The 23616-nt window shown below is 39.2% G+C and overlaps 2 protein-coding genes and 1 long non-coding RNA gene across 11 annotated transcripts; 2 read left to right on the forward strand and 1 right to left on the reverse strand.

The window, feature by feature from the left end:
• Nucleotides 1–2697: 2697 nt before the first annotated feature.
• LOC122082208 lies at nucleotides 2698–4062 on the reverse strand. Its single transcript, XM_042649681.1, has one exon. It carries the CDS (start codon nucleotides 4060–4062, stop codon nucleotides 2698–2700), a length of 1365 nt encoding a protein of 454 aa, XP_042505615.1.
• Nucleotides 4063–4734: 672 nt separating this feature from the next.
• LOC122082375 (ubiquitin C-terminal hydrolase 12-like) lies at nucleotides 4735–15980 on the forward strand. 9 transcript variants are annotated; one of them, XM_042649884.1, is made up of 14 exons: nucleotides 4735–5813; nucleotides 10498–10554; nucleotides 10679–10731; nucleotides 10846–11017; nucleotides 11123–11231; nucleotides 11315–11389; nucleotides 11626–11691; nucleotides 12797–12865; nucleotides 13520–13606; nucleotides 13743–13859; nucleotides 14706–14789; nucleotides 15042–15137; nucleotides 15469–15538; nucleotides 15665–15980. In XM_042649884.1, the coding sequence occupies exons 4-13, from the start codon at nucleotides 10986–10988 to the stop codon at nucleotides 15535–15537; spliced, it is 804 nt and encodes a 267-aa protein (XP_042505818.1). In that variant the 5' UTR covers nucleotides 4735–5813; nucleotides 10498–10554; nucleotides 10679–10731; nucleotides 10846–10985; the 3' UTR covers nucleotide 15538; nucleotides 15665–15980. The 9 variants fall into 9 exon arrangements, 8 of the variants coding, with proteins under 8 accessions (XP_042505818.1, XP_042505817.1, XP_042505820.1 ...); XR_006141302.1 differs by having other exon boundaries at nucleotides 15042–15538; XM_042649883.1 differs by having other exon boundaries at nucleotides 15469–15980.
• Nucleotides 15981–18167: 2187 nt separating this feature from the next.
• LOC122082736 lies at nucleotides 18168–19972 on the forward strand. Its single transcript, XR_006141387.1, has 2 exons — nucleotides 18168–18831; nucleotides 19439–19972. It is a non-coding gene; the product is annotated as an uncharacterized LOC122082736 (long non-coding RNA).
• Nucleotides 19973–23616: the final 3644 nt, after the last annotated feature.

The following is a 23616-nucleotide window of genomic DNA, read 5'->3' on the forward strand; positions in this document are numbered from 1 at the left end:
TGCCCCCTCAGCCCCTTTCTTTTTATCATTGTCATGGAAGCCTTATCTAAGCTTTTAGCAACTTACAGAGATCTCAATCTCTTCAGAAGCCGCAAAGTTGTTAGGCATGCACCTGAAATTACTCATTTATTCTTTGCCCATGACAGCTTTATTTTCTGCAGAGACAATAAGGAAGACTTATCAACCATCAAATGTATATTGGAGTTGTTCTCTAACTTATCGGGCCTCACCATAAATTTTGATAAATGTGGTATGGCTTTTAGCAATAATATTGATGACCGCTCAAAGAAGGATTTATGTAAGGTCATTGGCATCCATGAGATAGATAAGAATTCGATCTATCTAGGGACTAACCTGTTTCACCCAAGAGCCAAATCTCTCTCCTTCCAAAAGCTCATTAAGAGAGTCAGGGAAATTGGGTCTGTGGAAATTGAAATTGCTCTCCCTTGCTGGGAGAAGTGTGCTTCTCCAATCGACCTTGGCCTCCACCCCTACATACTTAATGAACTGTTTTGCCCTCCCAAAAAACATCTATAAAACTCTGGACTCCATATACCTCCATTTTCTGGAATGGTGATAAGGTTGATGAAAAAAGATGCCACTTTATTGGCTGGGGGAAAATCTGTCAACCGAAAATGACTGGAAGCCTTGGGCTCAGGGATTCTGAAACACATAATAGGGCCCTCCTTCTCAAATTGGGATGGAAGCTATTATCTTATTAAGATGAAGTTTGGGCAAGAACCATTAAGGCTAGATATTTCCATAATAGATCCATTTTCAATCAAACTACCATGAAGACAAGGGGATCTTTCTATTGGAATAGTATAGCCAAAATAGTTCCTCTACTCAAGAAAATTATCATAAGGAAAATGGAGAATGGATCTGAGACATTCATATGGGATGACCCTTGGGTGAGAAGGGGGAGGAGTATACTTGATCTACCCCTATCTAACCACGTTAATACCCCATTGACCTTTGTAAGCGAACTTGCCTCTTGCGGTAATTGGGATACAGCTAGGCTTAACTCCCTTTTGCCATCTCATTTTGTTGAGACTATAGTCCAAATCGTGTTATCTCAACAAAATGATAAATGGTTGTGCCTTCTTACGAAGGATGGGGCTTTTAAAACTAGTTTGGCTGCGGATTTCATTTTGAATCTGGCCTTTGTAGAATCGACAAGTGGACCACACATGTGTAGGTGCTCTATCCCTTGCCCTCAGTGGTGGCGGTTTTTATGAAAAATAAAAATCCACCCAAAATTCAAAATCTTTCTCTGGAGGGTTGTCAGTAATGGGCTTCCTACTAAAGATAGATTATCAAGGTGGGTAGACATTGACCCTACTTGTGGAAGGTGCCAAAACAACAGAGAGACTTTGTATCATGTTTTTTTTTAATGCAAATAGTCCAAGCGTATCTGGCATACTAGTCCTTTAGGCTTCAAACCGGACCTTACCCCAGTGACAACTGTGACCTCTTTGGTAATGCATTGTTTCAACTCCTGCCTAATCCCCAAATCATACCTAACATGGTTCTTCTCCATTGTCATGTTTATTATCTATTTCGTTTGGAAACATAGAAACTAGTGTGTTTTCAATGCCCAAAAACCAGAGTGGACACATATCCTCAAACAAGTATAATTCTGGATATCCTTTGGGATACTAAACAGTCGACCCAAACATCAGGTAATACCCAATCCCCCATCCTCAAATCATGTCACCTTATCACACATAGGAAAAACATAATCATTATCACTAGAGTAAAGGAATCTAGATCAAAAAGTGCAGCTTGGGCACTAAGTCTCATCTCATATGAAAATTATATACTAATAGAAGCAAATTTTTGTGTGACAGAAGAGGATGGTGAGGCGGAGGCTCGAGGATTGCTCCATGGAATGTCAAAAGCAAGGAGAAAACATATGAAGATAGATCATATATGGAGTGATGCCATCAAAATTGGATGGTTATTGGAAAACAACCATGATGTTTTACTTAATATATGGCCTAAAACTCTAGTTTCGGTATGCTTAGAACTAGATAAACATCGATGTTACCCAAATTTTGTATAACAACTAGTAATAGATATATAGGGGACCTAAAAGTATTAGCCAAAGAGGCCGTACGAAAAAAACAATATATTTGTAAGTTTGATATGTTATGTACTAGATTTTAACCTTGTTTGCTTTCTTTGAATAAATAAAAAATAAAAAAAAATATGCACCACCAAAAATGTCAAATGTCCCTCTCACAAAGATTGAACAAGTGTCCAATAATTATAATTTATTCAAAAAATTTATGAGAAAATCGACGCTCCTAGTCACAACCCTTATGTCAACATGGGGCCTAATGAGGTGCACACACGGTGAGGCATTATTTTGCTACCCCTTTACTTTTGGACTACGAAGAGAGAAATTGGATTCCAAATATCAAGATCAAAAGCATATAAGAACAATTACATATGTAAACCTGATCTGACCTCAGAGACCATTTTTCTCCCCAAAATTTATTTTTTGAAAGAAAGTATATCAGTTTTCAATTCCTGCTATCCAAACAAAAAACGAAGTAATTTACAACATTGTTCGAGAATTTCCTATTGTTCATGCTTTCCTAGAAAATAAAAATTAAAAAGGAGAAAAAATGAAAGAATTACATGAACACTATTCAAATATCATACTTGTTACTTAAATGAGATAGGTATCCCTCACCTAAACTCATCATCTGACCCGGAGGAGCTAGAACTGAAACAACGATTCTCATACTTGAATATACAACTCACCCCAACCAAAATCTCGGCTATCGCTGCCTCCGTCTTCTCCCTATCCGAGAAATGCAATGTCTGCAACAACAACACTGTTGGCTTCCCTTCGAAATTTTGCCTCTCAAAATTCCTCTCCGCTTGCCATCTCACAGTATCGTGCGCCATAGGTGCTAACCATTCCATTATCCCCTTCAACGCGTCTCTCCATCCCTCCGCCAGAGACTCGTCCCCCGATGACCCAGACTCGCCGCCTTCCCCATTCCTCTTCCACCTGTTCCTCAACTTCGACCTCACCGACGTCTTCAAACTTGTCGGTAACATCTGGTAAAAACTTTCTCTCTCATCATCTCCGATGGAGCATGGCGAGTTCAGGTACCTCTCCACCAGGAGTATCACATTCGCATATCGTAACGCAAGGCCGGAACCACCAAGCGTAGACGGCGGCGCCACCTGTATTAATTTGTTCTTCTTCCCATTTACACCAAATAAATAGTAGTGATTCTCCTGGAACCCGATACCGAATCCGAAACCAAATCCAATTCGGGCATCCTCCAGGATCGAGTCGTTCGACTCCCGACTCAAGAATCGGATTAAAGTCCGTTTGGCAGGTTTTCCAAGGGGCCCGGATTTGCTGTCGGAAAGGGGACGGTTTCGAGAAGACTGGTTCTGTGATTGCCCCGAACGGGAACGGACGTTTCCGGCCGATACCTGAGGGAGGACCGAAATGTAGGGTCCGAAAACGACACAGATTCGGGCGTAGATGATACATATGGTTCGAGCCATGAGACCAACGGCCTTGTTGAAGGTTTGGCTCCAAAGAGAAACCTCTTTGTAGTGCTCCACAACATGTCTCTGAGCCGCAAATTTCTGATCAGAAAACTCGGAATTGCCCGTATTGTGTCTCAATTGCTTCAATTTCCGATTTACTAATTCTAATTCCGACAGAGCTTGGAGTTCGAAATAGAGAGAAGAGGTTGCAGAGATGAGCTTCTCCATCTTATCGATGCTCTTATCGATCTCCTTCGACGAAAAATCCAATTTGCCGATGTTGATGGCCCCAAATTTCAGATCTGAGTATACGTCTTCGAAGCTGCACAAAGCAGGGTCGGAGCATTTTTTGCCCAGGCGAGCGACGGCCATGGCGCAGCGATCGAGATCTTCGATGCGCTCGGCGCAGGCTAGGTTAAAAAGAAAGGCTTCGTCTTTAGAGTTGAGATAAGAGACGCCCTCAGATTTCATGATCTCTTCGCGGAGTTTATCGAGTTCGGCATCAGAGAGGGATTTGTAGAGGGAGAGGAGGCGTGACATGATTCCAGCAGCTTCGAACGAGAGGATCCCGAGAGTGGGTTGAGCTTCTTGTTGTTGTTGTTGTTGTTGCTTGTGGTGGTGGTGGTGGTTGTTCTTCTTGTTCTCGGAGGAGAGAGTGCGTTTCAGGCCCCTGCCGACTCTGTTTCCGATGTCAGATAGCCAGGATCTGGTGGCGACCATCGCCATATCACTTTTTCAATCTACAATTTGAAACAATCAATCAGGTGGGAAAGGTTCCAAAGGAAAGCCTGATTCTTGAGAATGAAGAAATGGGATATAAGGGTATGAGGGAAGACGGAGGGATTTTCCGTGACTCTTCATTACAACACGTAAGAACAGCTAAGGGTTCCGAGGAAGAATCGGAGATGACAGAGAGAACCGCGTGCAAAATCACAAAAAGAGAGAGAGAAGACAGAAGGGCTGTGAACGAGAAAATGTAGAAAATCCGAAGTCGATAAGGAAGGGACGACGGCACACAGACTGCAGAAAATGGGGAGAAGTTTCGTTTGACTTTCTTTCTTTAGTGTTGAAAGAAGTCCTCTTGACTTAATTACCCACCATGTCGGCGTATTATCAGTTCTGATGTCGGTTGGAATTTAGGCTTTGTTTGGTAGCATAGAAAAGAAAAGAAAAGAAAAAAGAATCTAGAAAATAAAAGAAAAGAGAAGAAAAGAGAAGAAAAGAGAAGAAAAGAAAAGAAAAGAAAAAATAAAGATTTCACAGGTGTTTGATTGACAAGAAAAGAAAAGAAAAGAAACCTAAAAAGGAAATGATATAAGCGTAATCCATAAATCATTTCAGAGAATTCAAGGCAATCAACAAACTAAAAGCCATGTCACAGCAACCCATTTCATTCCAGAGTTGGAGAAGAAAACCCATCACACAACGAAAAGAACATGTCACAATAAACATTTAAAAATTGGGGGAAACTTTAAAGAACTTACAGAGGGTGGGAATTGTGGAAGAAGGTTGATGGACATGAAGAACAACGATCTCTCGACAGCCGAACTTCCGGAAACAGAAATGAAGCAAAGGCAGTGTTTTATGAACCTTCCCAACTGCAACTGTGATTCTGTCACCAACTTCTTCCGTAAATTCCGGCGATAGTGGAGTCACAGAATGATCTTGATCCTGATCCTGATCATGATGAAGATCGCGAGAAGATCCAAGTGAGGAAAGGGAAGTCGTCTGATAATATATGCCGGAGAAGTATGGTCCGGCGAGTTGGGGAGGAGGTGTCAGAGTCAGCAACTCCATCTTCCAGTCCGACGCCCACGTTGATTCGATTCTTCCCGTCTGAGTCCGAGAGAGACGAGAGAGACGAGAGAGAGAGAGAGTTGGAGGCGAGAGAGAGAGAGAGAGAGAGAGAGAGAGAGGGTTGGAGGTGAGAGAGGTACCTGTGATGTCTTTTTTTGATCGATGGAGATCAGCTTCTTCACCTGGAGAGGGAGACAGAGTTGGAGAAAGAGCAAAATATAAAGTTTTCTCTTCTCTATACAACTTATCTCGTCCTCACGGGAAGAAAAAAAAAATGGCGGCGAGTGAAAATTTCACAGAAATCAAGAGAAATTTGAATTTTAAATTTAAGAATCTTCTTATGCTTGTATGCTAACCAAGCACAAAGATATTTAAAATGGGGGAGAAAACCGTACAAGAATCTATACGGTTTTCTTTTCTTTTCTTTTCTTTTCTATGCTACCAAACATAGCCCTAGTGATCCATCATTTTTGGAATTTGTATATGATCGCCTGGTATGCCTTTTCTGAAATCTCATAAAGTGTGATACTATATTGACTATTTACAAGCACATTCACTTATCATATTTTTACAAAACAACATTTGCCAGCAAAAATTGCAATATTGGTTGTGTTTATATTAGTAGTATTGACAATTATTGTTGTAAGAGGAGGAAGGCATTGGTGAACTATGATTGTAAATTATATCACAAATGGCATTCTAAAGTGCGATTAAATTAAACAATACTAAATAATTCAGTGGTATATGATATCGTAAATCAACATTCTACAGTTCATGAGATTTAAATTAAAGGTTGTTCAATGTTGCTTGCAAGTTGGATCAGGCTCTTGTCTATGAAGCTTAGCTGAATACCTTCCCCTCCTCCCATGCCACCTTTGAGCTTCTTGGTATCGTGGACCACTCCCCCATCTCTCTTCTTGTCCACAAACTCATTTCTTTTGGTCCCAAACCCTTCAAGTTCTTCGACATGTGGTCTCTTCAGCAGGATTTCCTTCCCATTGTCGAAGCCGCTCGGTCTATTCCGGTCCATGCTCCTTCGTCCCCTTTCCTTTCCTTTGCTAGGAAGCTCCGTAATGTCAAATCTGCCCGCAAAGCTGGAACTCCAACTCCTTTGGTAACATCTCCTCTGATGTTACCGCCTATAAGGATAAACTCCATCTTATCCTAACTAGGCTTCAGTTGGACCAGCTCAATTCCAACTTGACTGATGAAGAGAAAGAGGTCTCCGCTGAGCTTTCCTCCCTCCTTGCCAAAGAAAAAAGCTTCCTTGACCAAATATCCCGCATTAAATGGCTTGAGCTTGGTGATTCCAAAACTGCTTACGTTTATAAATCCCTCAAATCTCAGTCCAATGCCAACTCGCTTCCCTTACTCCTTTCCCGCCTCTGGTGATGGAGTCACCAATCCTAATGAAATTAAGCTGCCTCGTACTTCACTAACCTCTTCAACCCTTCCGCTTCTCCCCTTGAATCTCATCAACAAATTCATCCCCAACCATTCTCTTCCCCTCCTTGCAATCCCCTCTGAGGAACAGATCCTGGCTACCATCCTCTCGCACAAAGCTAACAAGGCTCCCGACCCTAATGGCTTCAGCATGGGATTCTTCTCTTCGTTATGGCACATCATAAGAGCTGACCTGATCCATGCGATCTGAAGCTTCTTCCCCTCCCCCATTCAAGTTCACCGAGTCAACCACACCTTCCTCTGCCTCATCCCCAAAAAGGTGCCAGCTCCTTGCTTGACTTCAGACTGATTTCGCCTTCATTATTGGCAGGAGCATTGCTGTCAACATTATGGTCTGTCATGAAACTGTCCGAGGATATAAAAGTAAAGGGGATCAAGGACACTGTAACCTTTCTTGAAATGTGCAAGATTGCAAGTGATTTTTTTGTTGTATATATAAAAGCAACCCAGTACATGAGGCTCCTGCTATTGTAGGGTTTGGGAGGAGCAAATATAAGCAGCCTTATCTCTTGTTTCGTAGGAGAGACTAAGGGTGTCAATTTGATACCGATACTGAAATCGATTGTTTAAAACCATGCCAAATCGAACCGAAGGAATTTCGGTACGGTTTTGGTATGGGAAAACAGAATCTTTTTCCGTTCGGTTCGGTTTGGTACGGTATCGGTATTGACCATTCAGTATACCGAGCCAAACCGAATACCAACACTTCTTGAGAAACTGCCAAAACGTCAAAACTTTTTTTTTGGTAGAAGCCAAAAGGCTCAAAACTAGAATTCAAAAACGGAGAAACCCAAAGTTATTTTTTATTTTTGGTGGATAGAACCCATTTAAAGTGAGTTAAATTAAAACCGTTTGTAAACCGTAACCAAGCCGTACCGAGTCGGTTCGGTATCGGTAATATGAACTTGAAAATGTTAACGGTATGGTATGGTATTGGTATCTAGTATTAAGTTTCGGTACCATATCGAAACCGAAGTTGAATACCAAAAACCGTACCGATTGACATCCCTAGGAGAGACTGTTTCTAAGTTTCGAACCTATGACCAACATATTGCAATAGTGCAACTTAAATTTTATATATATGGATAACTAATTAAGGAAATATTCATAATTTAATGGACATCATCGTTTATATCTTGTTACAGGGAGGGGTTCTCTGGGCAAGCGGCATAGAGGAGTGCACCAATCGAGGAGTGAAAACAGTTTTGTAAATAGGAGTCAAAGAGGTCATTTCATGTGAGTAGAGAGAGGTTGCTGGTTCATTTTGGTTTTGAAAATTGAAATTGTATTCGGGTTTGGTTCCAAACTAGAAACCATCGCTATGAGTCGACTCGTTTTGAATAGAGTGCAAATTGTGTAAATTGAATCAAATTGAACCTAAAACCATATTGAAATGGTCGTGTGCCTTTATTGAATTATTGAATTGTGTGAAATTACTATGGGTTCTTTATTAGTACCGCGTCACTCCAATGTTGGGGAGGAACATGCATCTCAAACATAAGAGAGCATGCTACCTCACAAAGGTGGCTATTCTTCCGCTCAACAACACTCCATTTTGAACTAGAGTATCGACATAATTGGTCTGATGGAACATCCCATGAGTGGAAAGGTAAGCTTGAAATGACCCTTCAAAGTATTCATGGCCATTGTTGCTTTGAAGGATCGTAATGGTAGCACTGAACCGAGATGATGTCTGAAGGGGTGGAATGAGCAGAGCTCGTAGTGGCAGGTGCAGGAGTCTAGACGTGTCAGAAGGCGCCGGATGGTAGTAAGCTCATTAGATGATAGCAAGGCTCCTAAGATGCTAGGAGCATAGTCAATCTGGGACCTCAAATAGTTGGCCTAACTAGGAGATGCACACGACCCTTCCTTGGCCCTTTGTCAGATATATTAGCAGGACAACCATGAAACTTCCATCAGTGCTTCTTGGTGTGACGCTCCTTCCCACAGTAATCACACTTCATTAGAACTCTGGTAGAGGAGCCACTAGACTGTGGGGCTTCGCTGAAACATCGAGTGCCAGAAGCAATTGCAAATCTCTCGATGGAGTGGCAATAGGCTGTGGGAGCATAGTGGTACGATGGCTATCCTCAAATAGGATCATAACATAGGCTTGATCCAAGGTAGGAAAGGGAGTACGACTCACTACCTAGAACTACAATTGATCAAACTCCACATTCAGTCTTGCCATTAAGTCATAGACCAAGCAGATCTTGTTCTCTTGTTTCTGAAAATCGGTGACATCATTAAGAGTGGAAGGAGTATACTCATAGAACTCCAACTCGGTCCACAGTGTACACAACTCATAGTACTACTGTGACAGTGTGAGCCCTCTCTGCCTTAAATCACAAACCTTCTGGTGTAGTTCGAATACTTAAGCATCATTTCCTTCCTAGGAATAAATATCTTGGACAAACTTCGAGATCTTCGCAGCAGGTTCTAGAAGGAGATAGCCACATGAAAGTTGTGGCTACATAAATTTGACAAAGAAGGCCATAACAAGAGAGTTGGCGCACTCACACTTGTCAATCTTAGGACCTGTGGTCGAACACTTCGAGGTTCTAGTGAGGTACCTATAATAGCCACAAGACTTGATGGAGATACAGATTGAGCGTGACCACATAAGGTTGTTTATGCCATCAAGTTTGATTGCACACAAGGAGGGAAAGTGGGAAGAGCCGAGGTGCAATAGTGGAAGCTGAAGAGCTAGTAGACATGGTTGCAACTCAAGGGAGATGTGCTGAGGAAGACGCACCAGCTAGCAAAAAAAAAAAACCAATTTTGGGGATAGCTCTGGAACGGAGTCTTGAGATAGTTAAGTGGCTAGTACATACCATTATGATGATCAGAGGCACCAAACACAACCAACATGACGATTGGTGCATCCAACAAGGAAAAAAAAATACTCTAGCATCAAAAAATTCAATTCATGGAAAAATCCTTGAAAATAAATGAAGGTGAGGAGCTAGGTCTCTTAAATATTTGGCGAATAGAGTCTGAGAGCCCAGGGAAGAAGAAGAAGAAAGAAACTAGTGGCTCTCTTGGTGATTTAGAGACTACCACCGAGAGAGGAGGTAGGCGCTAGGAGAAAAAAAGAGAGATGGAGCCGCTGGGAGAGAAATAATCGAGAAAGGGAGAAAGAGATGGAAAGGAGAGGAAACCCTTGGGGTTTTGGATCCTTTTTTTTTTTTTTTTTTGGGTAAAGGATCCAAAGACTTTGATACCATGTTGGATGGGGTAATGACTTGTGTCAAACATGACACCAACCCTCTTTATTTATAATAACGGAGAGAAAATTCTAGAATATTACAAGGACTATTAAACCCTTAAAGGACCTAAGGACCTGTTTGGAATCTAACAACTTCTCTAAAACCAATTATCACAACATTTCTGATATGTCTGCAGCACCTCTTACGCTTTTCAGGATGCATGTCTATTGTCCTTTCTCTTCTTGTTGTACTTTAAGGTTGTGCAGCTTTCCTCTTTCACTTTTGTAATATCTGTTATTCATTAGGAGAAGGGGGGGGGGGGGGGAGGGCAAGGTGGCCTGAAAGCACGCTAGTCTGTAAAGAATATGAAGTTTTGTTAACTTTTTATTAAAATGTAGAGGACTTTGAAATCCACAGGAATATTATAGTTGGCAATCATGGTCTACTTCAATTTATTTCATCAGTTCTACTTGATACATTATTCTGATCTGGGCTTTCTTGTTAGGTTGCTGTCAAGAACAATTTATGGCACTGATGACATTATGCTTGTTGCTTTCAACTGGTAGAATAGTCAAAAGTTCACTCTTTAACAATTTTTTTTTCCCTATCTAAATACATATTACTTGTTATATTTTATTACTTCATTTTGAATATCTGAAGTCTTTACATAATTTGATGATGTATAGGAGTTTAATTTCCAATCTCTGAAGAAACCAGGGGAGGACTTTTCTATGTTCATGTAAGTATCAATGAACATTTCTTTTGTTTTTTGTCATTTTTTTAACTAATAGAGAACTTGTTTTAGTATAAAATTCTCTCATTCATTTCCCATTTCTCCTTTTGAAATTGCTAGGTCAAAGTTTTGCACATACGATGATGTACACGAACGATTTGCTGGCGAACTTGATTTGGATCCATCCAAAATTAGGCTCACCTCCCAGGCTTGTCCTTCTCAGCAGCCAGATGTCCAATCAATTGAGTACAGGAAGATGAATGATTTATGCACGCCAGTCCTTGCGGATCAGGTAAGTCATCAACTTGGAACCTGATTCTTTTTAGGGTTTTTATGTCCTTTCATTTTTGGTCACCTTTGAATGGTTCAAATCTCAATTGGAATTATTTTTTGACAGATTCCACGTATGTTTCATTATGAAATATTGGATGTCAATCATGCCCCTCCGGCGGAATTTGAAGATTTGCAAACTGTCTGTTTCGTTTCGTTCGGCAGTAAATGATGAGGTTAGTATATAGATCCCATTGGTCATCTGCGGGGTCATATCAAGATTTTGTGTCACCATTGCATTCTTTCCTTCTGTTTTCAGGTGATGGTCACTCATAGTATAAGGCTTCCAAAACAGGGCACAGTAGCAAATGTATTTGATATCATAAGAACTTTGGTGAGAGCTTGTTCTGTCTCCCACATTTTATTTGTTTCCTTTTTCTCTTTAGAGCGTTATACAAGCTTTCCTTTTTCTGTACTGCCGGGTCCATTCTTAGTGGGGTAAATAATTGGTGCTTTTTTTATCTGTTGGCTTAGATAATTCCTCAGTCGGCATATTTCCAGTCCATATTGTAACTATCCTATGAAAATAATTTGAAAGTAAACCTACTTTTGTGACACATCGTGGAGCAGGTTGCGCTGTCTCGTCCGAATGCAGAACTCAGATTGCTTGGCATTTCCCTTCACAGGATCTGTGTGGTATGTTTTTTCACTATTCAACTTTTAATTGCTTGTAGTGGGATTAATAAAGACCCATTTGGGCAGACATACTACAACCAGAAATTAAAATTTGTTTAATTAGGAGTGTTGAATTGAGATTCCATAGTCAAGTTGCTGCTGCAGATGAATCACAGATGTGGGCTCATTTTACTGAAAAATAAGCCTTGGTTTGGGTTACATATGTGTTGGGCCTTTGGTCCTAGGGGGTTTTAATTGTATTTGACCATTTTATGTGCCTGAGATGAGATATGGGTAAGAGGTAGGGAACCGGATTCGTTGGGATCATAATAGTTGTCTTCTATTTCACTTCTCTATCTTTTCTTTAACTGGAATAGGCCTGATGTTAGCAATCCATTTTAATAGGTAGGTTCACTGTTTTTTATTATCTTCTTTTGGATAATATTGTCTACAGGCAGTTATGATGCTATCCTACTTGGACTGGCTCACATTATACAAAAAATGTAAAGGCATATGAGCCCTCCCCAATGATTTGAAGTAATATCACTTCTTTTTTTCTCAATCTTTGCTGTTGTGTATTCAGTGGCATAGCTGTCAACTTGATGCCTTGGCATCCAAGAGCCCTGGTTATCTAGGCGGGAGCCTTGGGCACCTTGCATGTGGGCCCCCTAACGCCTTGACAACTATGCTGTACTTTGTGTATTCCTAATGAAAGCTAATATGGATTCTGTGGTGGAAAACAGATTCTCTTCTCGGTATTGGTGGTTTCCTGCCCTGTTCTATCAATGCTTTCTATTGTCTATTTGATCTAGCTTCATATTTTGTTCTGTTAGTTCCGTATCCTATATTCTCTGTTATTTTGTTTGTACTCGTCTCTACCTGGATTTTTCTGGTTAGGTATTTGGTCTCCAGTAGCAGTTGGTTGAGGTGACTAAACCCTAATGTGAATGTCCTCACTCAACAGTAATAAATTTAGTAAAATGAAAGAAGGGTATTGCTGCAGATCTGTTTCGTTCAAGCTGCCAGGATATATAAATTCTGTGGAGAATTTTTGAGACCATATCATAATTTGTCTATTGATGTTCATTCTTGTCTAGTGAATAATTTTTGAATAACAGCCTTGCAGAACATTCCCCCAAGTGAAAAGATAGGGAACATAAATCCTCGTTTTCTGTCATCATTGCGAGTTGAGGAGGTATCTATGTTCTTTCTGTATACATATAGTAAAGCATAGCTTAGAATCAGCTCTTTGTATTTTTGTATGCTTGTGGTAGCTATGCCTGTTTATTTGTATATGTTTAAAATCGAGTTAAAACATGCTGATTTTTCAGTGTTGTGAGATTTCTACTTTGATAGTTGTTGGAATGCTCCATGGTGGACTGGAACCCTTATTACGCAAGGACCTATGAATAGAACCTTCTTAAATTGAGATTTTAAGTAATGAATTCTGAAACATTGCTTCGTTGATTTTCTTATTGTGTGTGATTGAGATTTTAAGTAATGAATTCTGAAACATTGCTTTGTTGATTTTCTTATTGTGTGTGGAGAGAACCAGTGAGAAAGGATAAACGAGAGAGTGGTGAAGTTTGGCTTTGGAAACGTCTGAGGTGGAAAACCATAATTTTGCTGGAGGAAGTTTTCTAATTTAGTTATTTAATGTCCCCACCCAAAACCGTACACCTCCAACACCTCACCTCCCCAAAAAAATCCAAGTTTTTCTACTTCCTTTTCAAAATTTCAACCAGCTTTGCTCACATGCTTTTGAAGCAAGTTGAAGCATGTGCTTTAAAAAATTAAAACGATGTTTTTATTGCGAATTAAAGGTACTAAGCATTGATTGTTATTGTAGATTCCTGAAGAAGAGAAAAATCTTGGTCCCCGAGATCGCTTGGTTCCTATTTTACAGTTCAGAAAAGCTACCGCCAAAGAGCAAAGGGTAAAAAAATAAAATATTAGATTTTATCTTCATGCCATTACTATTTACCTTGTAGAATGTCTTTGCATAGTGATGAAGCTCATTTATGGATAACTGTCAAAATATTACTTATATTTAAACCTTTTGGTTTCAACAGTTCTTCTGGTACTTTGGGGAGCCCTTTTTCTTGATCGTTCATGAAGGAGAGAGTTTAGCCGAAATTAAAGTCCGTATACAGAAGAAATTTCGGATTCCAGACGGGAAGTTTGTTCAGGTGTCTTTTTTGTATTTTTACTTGGTTTTCATTTGTGGGGGAGATGTCTGGTGGATGCTGCTCTAGATGTTTGGCTGTATCAGCTTTAGCGTTATCTGTCCACACGTCTTGTACCCATTAGTGGTTGACTAACAGAGGAAGAGGGGGTCAATTAGATGGTTTGCCAGATCTAGGTAGAACTCTACAAGTGGATGTTGAGGTGGCATATATGTTGATCCATTTTGATCTTCCTCACTTCTCAGTTGACACACAAGAAACTAAGGCTGCGTTTGGTATGCATTCTTGGAATGCATTCTACGAGGATAACACATTCCAAGAAAGCATACCAAATGCAGCCTTGGTCTTCAACCCATGATTTAAAAAACCGTATATTTGTCATCTCATCTTCTCAACCTCAACATTTTATGGGTCCTAGGCACCCCACCCTCTAAGATTTCAACTTTAAATCGTGGTTAAAGAGAATGAAATATCCCAGTATACTTTGAAAGTGAATCATACATTGGAATTTTTTAAATTAAGTTTGCATTTGATATGATTCTTGGAATGCATTATCAACGCAGAATGCATTCCAAGAATGAATACCAAATGCAGCTTAAGTTTCACAATCCATCATATACTTCTCTGTTTTTTTTTTTTTTTTTTTGGGTGGGTGGGGGGGTGGTTTTGGTTTGTCTTGGGGTCTTGCAATGTAAAGTTCCCATCCCCCTCTCCTCTTTTGGTAGGCAAGGGGATGAAATCATAGTTTATCGTAAATGGTTCAGTAACTGACAAGATGGATCTATATTATTATGAATGATTTTCTTCTGTGTACGTCGAATGATTATTATTTTTCTTCTTTTGGCCCAGTTGAAGTTTTCATTTATTCCATGGAGAGGTCTTACATCTCGTCAAGATCTCCAGGATTCGGACATTGTATTCAGTTATTTTCAGGTAGGTCCATTTGAAACTGTAATGTTTAATATACTTTGTGAGTCTTTTATTCTATAAAATGGTACGGTTGCTCTATTGTGTCTTAGTGGTCATGGGTTCGAGTCAGGAAACAGCCTTTGCAAATCGGGTGTAAGGCTGCATACATAATGACCTTTCCCAGACCATGCAATGGTGGGATTCTCGTGCACTGATATGCCCTAACACTATTCCTTATGATTTGGTTATGTTTTTTATCCCCTCTTCAGAAGACAGATACCTTTGGAAAATGGAAGCAACATCTTGGATTGGAGCACTATGACAGTGTTCCGCACCCTGACTGTTCCTAAAAGGGCTTACGTGGCAAAAAAGGTGAAGTACAAGATCTTGGAGGGATCACCATTTTTGTTGAGGGAAAAAGAACACTGCATGGTTGCGTGGTACTGGCACCCAGGCACAGGAGCCTATGAATGCCACCTCATCACCTGTGAATCAACTATCCCATACATATTGATGCTTTTGCACAGGCTCTAGTTGGCCCTCACACTGGTGCAGGATCCACAAGACCAGTTAGCACTCTCTTGCCCTTTTGTATATTAGTTATGACTTGGGCAGCTGGTGTGGAATATTTTTCTCTTCCTTGGTATCTGATTGCCTAGACATTCCATTACTGTTGTAATGACGTTTTGTCTAAATTTTGCAGAACCGTTTTCCATTTTGCGAAGCGGGCAAAAATCTACTAAGAAAAATAGCAGCATTGGCTGAACCCTAAAGTAAGGCATGCTATAGCTTGCTATCATTGAATTTGCACCTAGTTATTATTAGTACTTTTGTTGAAGACTAATTTCTTAACAGATTGCGTTATATGTTTTTTTCCTCTAATATGTGATTGGTAAAAGGGATTGCAAGAGTTGGCTGATAACCTAGACATTCCATCACCGTTGTAGTGACCGTCACCAAATTTTGTCGAAACATTGTACAATTGCGAAGTGGGCAAAAAGTTACATGGTAAGAGCTTTGTTTTTTGGTGTATCAAGGACCAAGGTAAATTAATATGAATGTTTTTAGATTTCCTATCAAAAAAAGAAAAAGACCAAGGTAAATGGTGACAAACACAAACCAAAAGAATGTCAGCGTGAAATTGGCCCTTTCAAAATGGGGAGAAGGTAGATATATTTTTGCTTTTAATTTTTACAGAATAAGTGGCTTATGAAATATTCTTATGTGGTGGTAATCTTATCTTATTGTGCTATGTTGATTTTCTGGTCCAGAATGTAGTATTATCAGGTGGCCATATGCTTACTGGAATAAACTACATTCTCTGATGTCATAATTCTTGTAAATAAAGGGTGGTCGCACTAACACCCTTTCTCGTTGCCAATACCGATCCAAATCGGATTTGATTGGTGGGTATAGTTGATTTTGCCCTTGTTTTTTATAAAAAAAGTATTAATTTTTTATTATTTTACCCATGAATTGATCTGAATCGGTCAGAGATTGATCTCAACTGATATCGATCCGATATGGCCAATATCAGACCGATACTTGAAACCATGCTCGGTGCTGTATTTGTCTCTTCAATTATCATATCGCATACTTTAGCCAAACAAATGATGGTAAAGGATAATTTAGTACACAAATTTCGAATGAGGAACCAACTCACTAAATTATTGAACACTTATGGTAGGCAACAACTATGACAGGTTTTCTATACAAATCTGAGCTATAAATAACAGCTAACCGTACGATGTGAATGGTTTGTCGCACTATGTTAGTCACACTAATTGGCCATTTAGAAAGCACACTAATGATCTGTCGTACTATGTTTAGTCACGCTAACTGGTTATCCAGAAAGGCCTACTTTAGCCAAACAAATGATGCATCTGTTTAGTGCCCTTAGTCTTCATCTTGTTGAACATGTGTTATATGCTACGTTTGAATAAGGAAATTTGCTTCTTAACTCGAGATAGCACTTAACTATGGAACCAATTCACCTCGAACTATAAATCATGTTCACCCATAGTCGCAAGATAGGAAGGAATAACTGATCAATAGGATTATGCAAATCTCAACCTTGGTTCTAACCACCTTGAATGAAAATTGGGCGAACAGAATGCAGAGCATATCAGAAATGTTGAATTCTAAGAAAGATGGGGGTGGGGGGAAGAATTTGAAATACATATCTTTTACTGTATCCAAGCACGCCTCCTGTTTCCGTTTCGGATTGCCGCAATGAGGAATAGATCGAATTGGACTGTAATAAATGGAAGGGTCACGTTCGGGAAGAGAGAGCTTTCTTACCTCTCCAACGCACCCCTTGGAGCAGGATGGAAGGGGGAAGTAATGAATTAATTAAGTATTAAAAAGTACAAAAAAATAATAATAATTAAAACACATGGAGGAGGAAGTAATTAACAATTAAAAGGGAAAGAAAAAAAAAAGTGTGCACATAATAACCCAATGAGACGTGTTTAATATTTTCGCTAATCGTGGGGGAGAAAAAATTGGGTAATTGGGAGTCCGGCCTTAATAATTATGAAGAGATTTATAAAGGTAAATTTGGAGAGAGAGAGAGGGAGAGAGAAAATTATGGAGAGTGGAAGGTAGTGAATAATTATGGAGAGATTTACAAAAGTAAATATGGAAAGTGAAGAGTGAGGTTTAATTTACAAAGTATATATGGAGACTGAGAGATAATATGAGAGGGAGGATTAATTTATAAAAGTAAATATGGAGACTGAGAGATAATTATGGAGAGTGAGGAGGGAGGTTTAATTATGGAGAGATTTTAAATATGGTGGTAGGCATTTGGGTAAGATGCTAAAATTTGCCAAAAAACACTAATACCTCCTCTCTCTCTCTCTCTCTCTCTCTCTCTCTCTCTCTCTATATATATATATATATATATTAGTAAGAAATACATGTGCAAATGTACGTGGGAACAAAAATGACTATTATTAAATCAAAGTTTCATGTGTTCTCTTATGTTAAGAGAGAACAATCCTAATTCAGTACTATATCTTAGATCGATCGATCTCCTTACGAATTAACAAGGAAATAAATGCCTCCCTGCAAATATAAAATTCATTGAACATTATTTTACACTTTCCTTTCGTCAATGCATATACGAGATGGATTAAAAGAAATCCTGAAGGAAAAAATGCAAAGGGATTTGGAATCCCATGTGACTTTAAAATTAACTTCAAATCATTTTATATTTGGTTACAAAATTTTACTTTACGTTGCATCCAAATCCGTTTGCTATAGTATATATAAAATAAAAATTACATGTAAAATATATCATTATTAAATATGATTAAAAAATTTAAATATTTTGTTAATGATTATTAATATTTCTTTTTTTCAAGTGTAAAAATTTCATTTCATTTTCCTTTAAATTCCCATTGCAACCCAACAGAACCCATTGGTTTTCTGTAGAATGAGGTGATGTTGATCAGTCTCAGGGGAGTTCGTCATGTCCCCTTTCTAATTCCCACTTTCTTTGGTGGAATATACAATTACGATTAACAGTAGCCTTCACACTCATATATTACGCATTCTTCCCAAAATCATGGGGCTGACTATACAAGATGATGCTCACAAGTGAAAAACCCATGTTGGGACTAGTCCATGGATTTAAAAAATCGTAATCAGGTCAGCAGAATAGGCTGGTTCCTGTCGAATTGTACATGGGTTTCTAGGGTTCCAGAACAGAATCGTATTGGAATTCGCTGGACCTGATACAGATCCTGATTCCTCGACAATTCACAATTTTGAACCCGAAAGAAGATAGATAGCTGGGGAGAAGAAGAAGATAGCAAGGGGTTTCGTTCGAATGGCTCAGCAGAGGATTCACAGAGGGTTTTGTTCGAATCGATAAGCAGAGGATTCGCAGAGGAGGGTTTTGTTCGAGTCGTTCGAAATGAGGATTCACAGAGCAGGGATTCGAATGGATGAGCAAGGGGTTCGTAGAGGAAGGGTTTCGTTGAACTGGCTTAGCAGAGGATCCGGATGGAGAAGAAGAAGATAGCAAGAGATAGGGTTTTTTTCGTCGTTCGAAATGAAGGTACAAATGGATTTTGTTCGAAAAACACGTCTCGACCTGCTAAGCCCGTGTAGTCTTACCACCTCTCCGCTAGAGTCCGCCAACGTCGTACCCCGCAGTCGATTTTAATCCTCCTCACCTTCTCAAGGGATCCGGCTCGGTCGTTGTTGTTGCTGCGGATCCTTTTTGCTCTGCGTGGGCGAGAAGGGATGAAGTGGAGATGCCATGTGGCGTCCGGGTCTCAAGATTGGGGAAACAGAGGATGGTTGAGAAAACCCTAGTTCGTTCTATCTTTCCTATTCAAATGGCAAAAAGGCCCCCGATCATTGCTTAAATCCTTCTTTTATTTCTCTTATCTCCACCGCTTTTTCCACCCTAGTGGGAGGGGTAAAACCTAATTTCCAGATTTTTTTTTTTATAATTTTAATTTTGAAAAACAAATTTAACCCTCACTTACCTAATTCTTTAGGGCCTTTTTGTTAGCTGTTTCTTCTTCTTATTCTTCTTTCTTTCTTTTTATTATTTATTTATTTTTATTTTTTATTTTTACAATTTTAATTTTGTAAAAACAAATTTAAAATTTAACCCTCACGACTTAATTCTTTAGGGCCTTTTTTTTTTTTTTCAGATGGAAGTTTATAGGGTAGGAAATAAGATGGAACAGCGATCCTTAAATCAAGGAAGCTTGTTGGCTTACTTGGCATTCCACTCCAAAGTCCCTGCGGAAAGCACTTCTTATCTCTAGACGGATAAGGCTGAGTGTTGTTGGTGTCTGTAAAACGGTGTTGCAGCGGCAATTTGGAGAAAGAACTGGTCTTCTTCCAGTTGTCCTCCTTACATAAGGACCAGCTCTCTCTTCTCATCTGACAATGGTGTAAGTTTGATCCTCCTGGCCTGAAACAGTTCTGACCCACCTTAAGTTCGAATAGGATTTGGGTTAGTATCTCTCATCCTGGGGGCGGGTTAAGATTGAAAAACATTGATCCCGGGTTAGGGTTGAGTTATGCTTGGGTTGAGGCCTAGTCCCTACCAAATCCGATCCAATTCAGTCATAATTTTAACCATGATTTATGTAGTATAATTGAGGTTATCACCTTATCTTTTTTATTTTGAATAATGGAATTTGGGTGATTGATTCTTATGGTTAGATGTCTTCAACTTCTATTATTGTGTTGCATTTTATAATTTTAATTATGTATTGATTATTTGATCTATTGATTTTTTTTTTTAACATATGGCACATGGCAAAAGTAATGTTAATCAATATTAACCCAACCTTAGCAATAGGGGTGTCAATCGGTCGGTCTGGCTCGGTTTTGGTCTGGGTTGAGTCGGTTTCGGGGTGGGAAAGTTGAAACCGAAACCGAACAAATAAGGAAATTCTGGTTTCGGTTTGATTTTGATTTCGGTGCGGTTTGGTTTCGGTTTGTCTTCGGTTTCTTAAATTGATTTGTAACTGAGTTGGTTTTGGTTTTTGGTCCAGTTTGGATTCGACTTTCCATACAAATGTTTACAAAACTATGCAAATTTTGATTTTTTTAATGAATTTTGGAGTGTTTCGGTTTCTTACAGGTTTGGTTTCAGTTTCGGTCCGGGTTTTGAGCCGGTTTCGGTTTGGTTTCGGGTTCATCCGATTTCCGGTGCGGTGCGGTTTGGTTTTGGGGTTGCAATACTCCAAACCGAACCGGCCCAATAAGGCTTCGGTTCGGTTTGGTCTGTGTTGTTATCAGTTCGGTCCGATCGATTTTACCGGTTCGGTTCAAGAATTGACACCCCTACTTAGCAAGAATCAAGGCCAATTAGGGCCTACCTGGCCCAATTATGACTAATTAGGATTGGGTTAGGCCTGGGCTGAATTTTGAAGACCTAAAGTTGGACTAAATTTTTAAGAAACCCGGCCCAACCCAACTTTATTTCACCCCTATCTTCTACTATGTTATCTCTCTCGTTCTTCCTCTGTTCATTCGCGATGCAATCAGTATTGAAAATCAGGATACATATGGACCAGCTCTCTCCTCTCTTCGGCTATGCTCTCTCTCTCTCTCTCTCTCTCTCCCATCCTTCTTTTGTTGAAATTACTGTTTATTCTTGCCGCAATTCTGAAAAATCATGATTGGTGTTCATTTTTTTTTTTCCCTCCCTAGAAACACCATAGGAAGTTGTGGTTAATCATTCGACTATGACATGCAGTTACCCTTGACTTTGTTTGAACAAATCATCAATCTAATCTCAAATACATGTGTATTTCTTAATATTTCCTCAAAATTAAAGACGAAAAGATGGTTCAAATGATTTGGCTAGATGGTTTTTAAGTGCTTATTTCCTTGGGGGATATGGAGATGACAATAGAGGAACGGACGGTATCTCAAAGCTGTTATTACAGCAGCCAAGTCGTGGGTAGTGGGAATACCAGGTATTAATTTCATTTTCCTTTTATTTTCTCCCTGTTTCGTTGAACAAGAAAAGTATTTATTTTATTGAATGTGGGGTTCACAATCACATTATCTCCACCCTTCCCTGTTCATTTAGTATCCTCTATCAGGATTTCCCTAATCATGGTCTTGCAGGTTACAAGTCTGATTATACGGATTGCATTGTCGTTAGCATTTTTTACACAAAAGTTGGGTTTAAACAAAAAACTATTGGATTTAAACAAAAAACTATCTTTTTCAGTTCGAAGAGGAATAGTGACCTATGGCCACTTCAAAAAATTGTTAGGGATCATTAGAGATTCTAGTTCCACGAGATTGCTCCATATCTGGTGCACCTCTCTTCCATTATTGATTGTTTCTTTTAACTTGAGCAGAATTCCCTACACTACCGTTTCAGTACCCTCTCCTGTCATTACATAGTTAACAAAGAGTAATAAGCATCTAGTTTTTTAGGAAGGCGCAGTTGCCCAACCTGATATATTTTGAGACATATTGGATACAACAGTTATAATGAACACATTGTCAGAAAAATAAGGCATTTTAGGTCTATGATCAAATCTAGGTTTGATAGCATTCACCTGACTATAGTATGGTTTAACATTTGAGCTGTGCAATCTAGAAATTCACCTGAATCATTATGATACGAGGGTTGGGATTTTTTTTATCCAAGAGTGACGAGATTCCTATGTTTCCATAGGAAATAACAGGTAATAATGAACGTGTTAAAAAAAGACACCAAGTCATTCTTCAAGAAATTATTTGAGTTAAAAAAATACATTATTAAGTTGAGAAAAGAGAAAAAAAAAATAAAAAATGCAAGACTCTTAGCCCGAAAGGGCCTGCAGCCCAAACTCTTCTTGAGAACTTGTAGGTAAGGAAAACATGCATTAATGTTTTCCATCTCACTGGGACACAAAGCACAGGTGGGGTCTATGTCCATACATTTATGCAGGTGTTCTTTGAAAGGGATTTCATCAAGAGCCAATCTCCAAAAGAATGTCTTAAATTTTGAGTGAAGGTATTTGGATCAAGAGTATTAGAGCCATTCAAATATGACCTTACGCTTTTAGAGGCGACACAAAGGAATGATAACGGAGGTAATGTTTTCTCGTGATTGCTGAAGCAATCTAGCGCAACACTCCTAAACTCATATGTGAGGAAAGGTTACCCTTACTTTGCTTGGGAAGTGAAGACTCTGCTCATCGAAGCCCTTGTCTTAGAAGAAGCTGCAGCTCTTCAAGCCCAACGTTTCTCCATTGCTAATCGAGTTTGCATTTAGCTGAACAAGAAGAGGGGGCTCCAGACCTTACTGTCCATGTGTCACAGAACATGTGTCAACATCCGAGGTTGTCTTTGGCAGATTTGCTGATCGCAGAGAATTTCGATCCAATAAAAAAGGGATGTAGAGAGGGATTCCAGACTCATCTCACTTGTTCGTTTTTTGTTGGGTTTTAGTTTCCTTCCCTTTCATTTTGCTGTTCCTTAACACTAACACGCATGAAACCCACGCATTTCCTTTCCACCCTTTTTCCTGACAAACACAAGTTTTTTTTTTTTGGTAGAAGCTTTGACGAACAAAAGTTAAAATAAAAGGGGGATATTAAACGCAACAAGGGTTTGTTACTCGTGGAAACATAACATGACAACAAACCTCTTAAAGCTACAAGGGGCTCAACTGGAATAAATTTATGGGGTAATATGAAATCACATTCACTGCCAAAATTTAAAATAAAATAAAAGAAAAGCAAGAATATAACGAGATTTCATATTAAAGGTTTAAATCTTAACTCATTCCAACCCATCGCCTCCAAAATCATCTAAGTAGCCTCTCTCTCTTTTTTCTGGTGGAACTAAAGGTATCTTTGAAGTGTGCGTGGAATACTGTGAAAAAAATTCATGGGAAGCATTGTTGATTGTTGTGTAGTTGTTAATTGCAATAAGGAAGGAGTGGGGAGGGAGCTAGGGTTTTAGTATTTCAAAAGCATCATTGTTGGTTCATTTGGTGATCTTTTGTAGATTCAATGGTGTCGTTCATGATTAAGCTGTTCTCTAGATTTTTTCAATGGACCTCGAATCTTCTTCTTCTCAATTGCCTTATTGTGATGGTCCCTTGAAGTAAGCACCTTCATCAATTTTCTTCTCAGTTGAATTGAAAGACCATAGCTCTGTTGTTATAAATGATACAGTTGAATTTTCTGTTTCCTCTCCTTCTGAGCTTTTAATGTTTAAAATCATTTTTGGTAATTCTGCTCTTATTACCATTTAATTAATCTTGTTTTCTGGTACAAAGTATTTATCAGTATTAATGCAACAACTATGTATGGTTAACAGAGTACTCCCGTTTATCAATTCTCAGTAAATGCCTGTTGATTAT

Source organism: Macadamia integrifolia, chromosome 6, assembly GCF_013358625.1.
Source record: "Macadamia integrifolia cultivar HAES 741 chromosome 6, SCU_Mint_v3, whole genome shotgun sequence".
NCBI classification, from domain to species: domain Eukaryota; kingdom Viridiplantae; phylum Streptophyta; class Magnoliopsida; order Proteales; family Proteaceae; genus Macadamia; species Macadamia integrifolia.

Bases quoted from the DNA above. Each gene is read 5' to 3' on its own strand.
- LOC122082208 (XM_042649681.1), bottom strand. From the start codon at position 4,062: ATGTCACGCCTCCTCTCCCTCTACAAATCCCTCTCTGATGCCGAACTC.
- LOC122082375 (XM_042649878.1), top strand. From the start codon at position 10,986: ATGATTTATGCACGCCAGTCCTTGCGGATCAG. The intron at 13,607-13,742 runs GTAAAAAAATAA...TGGTTTCAACAG, and splicing joins CTACCGCCAAAGAGCAAAGG to TTCTTCTGGTACTTTGGGGA. The intron at 13,860-14,705 runs GTGTCTTTTTTG...CTTTTGGCCCAG, and splicing joins CAGACGGGAAGTTTGTTCAG to TTGAAGTTTTCATTTATTCC.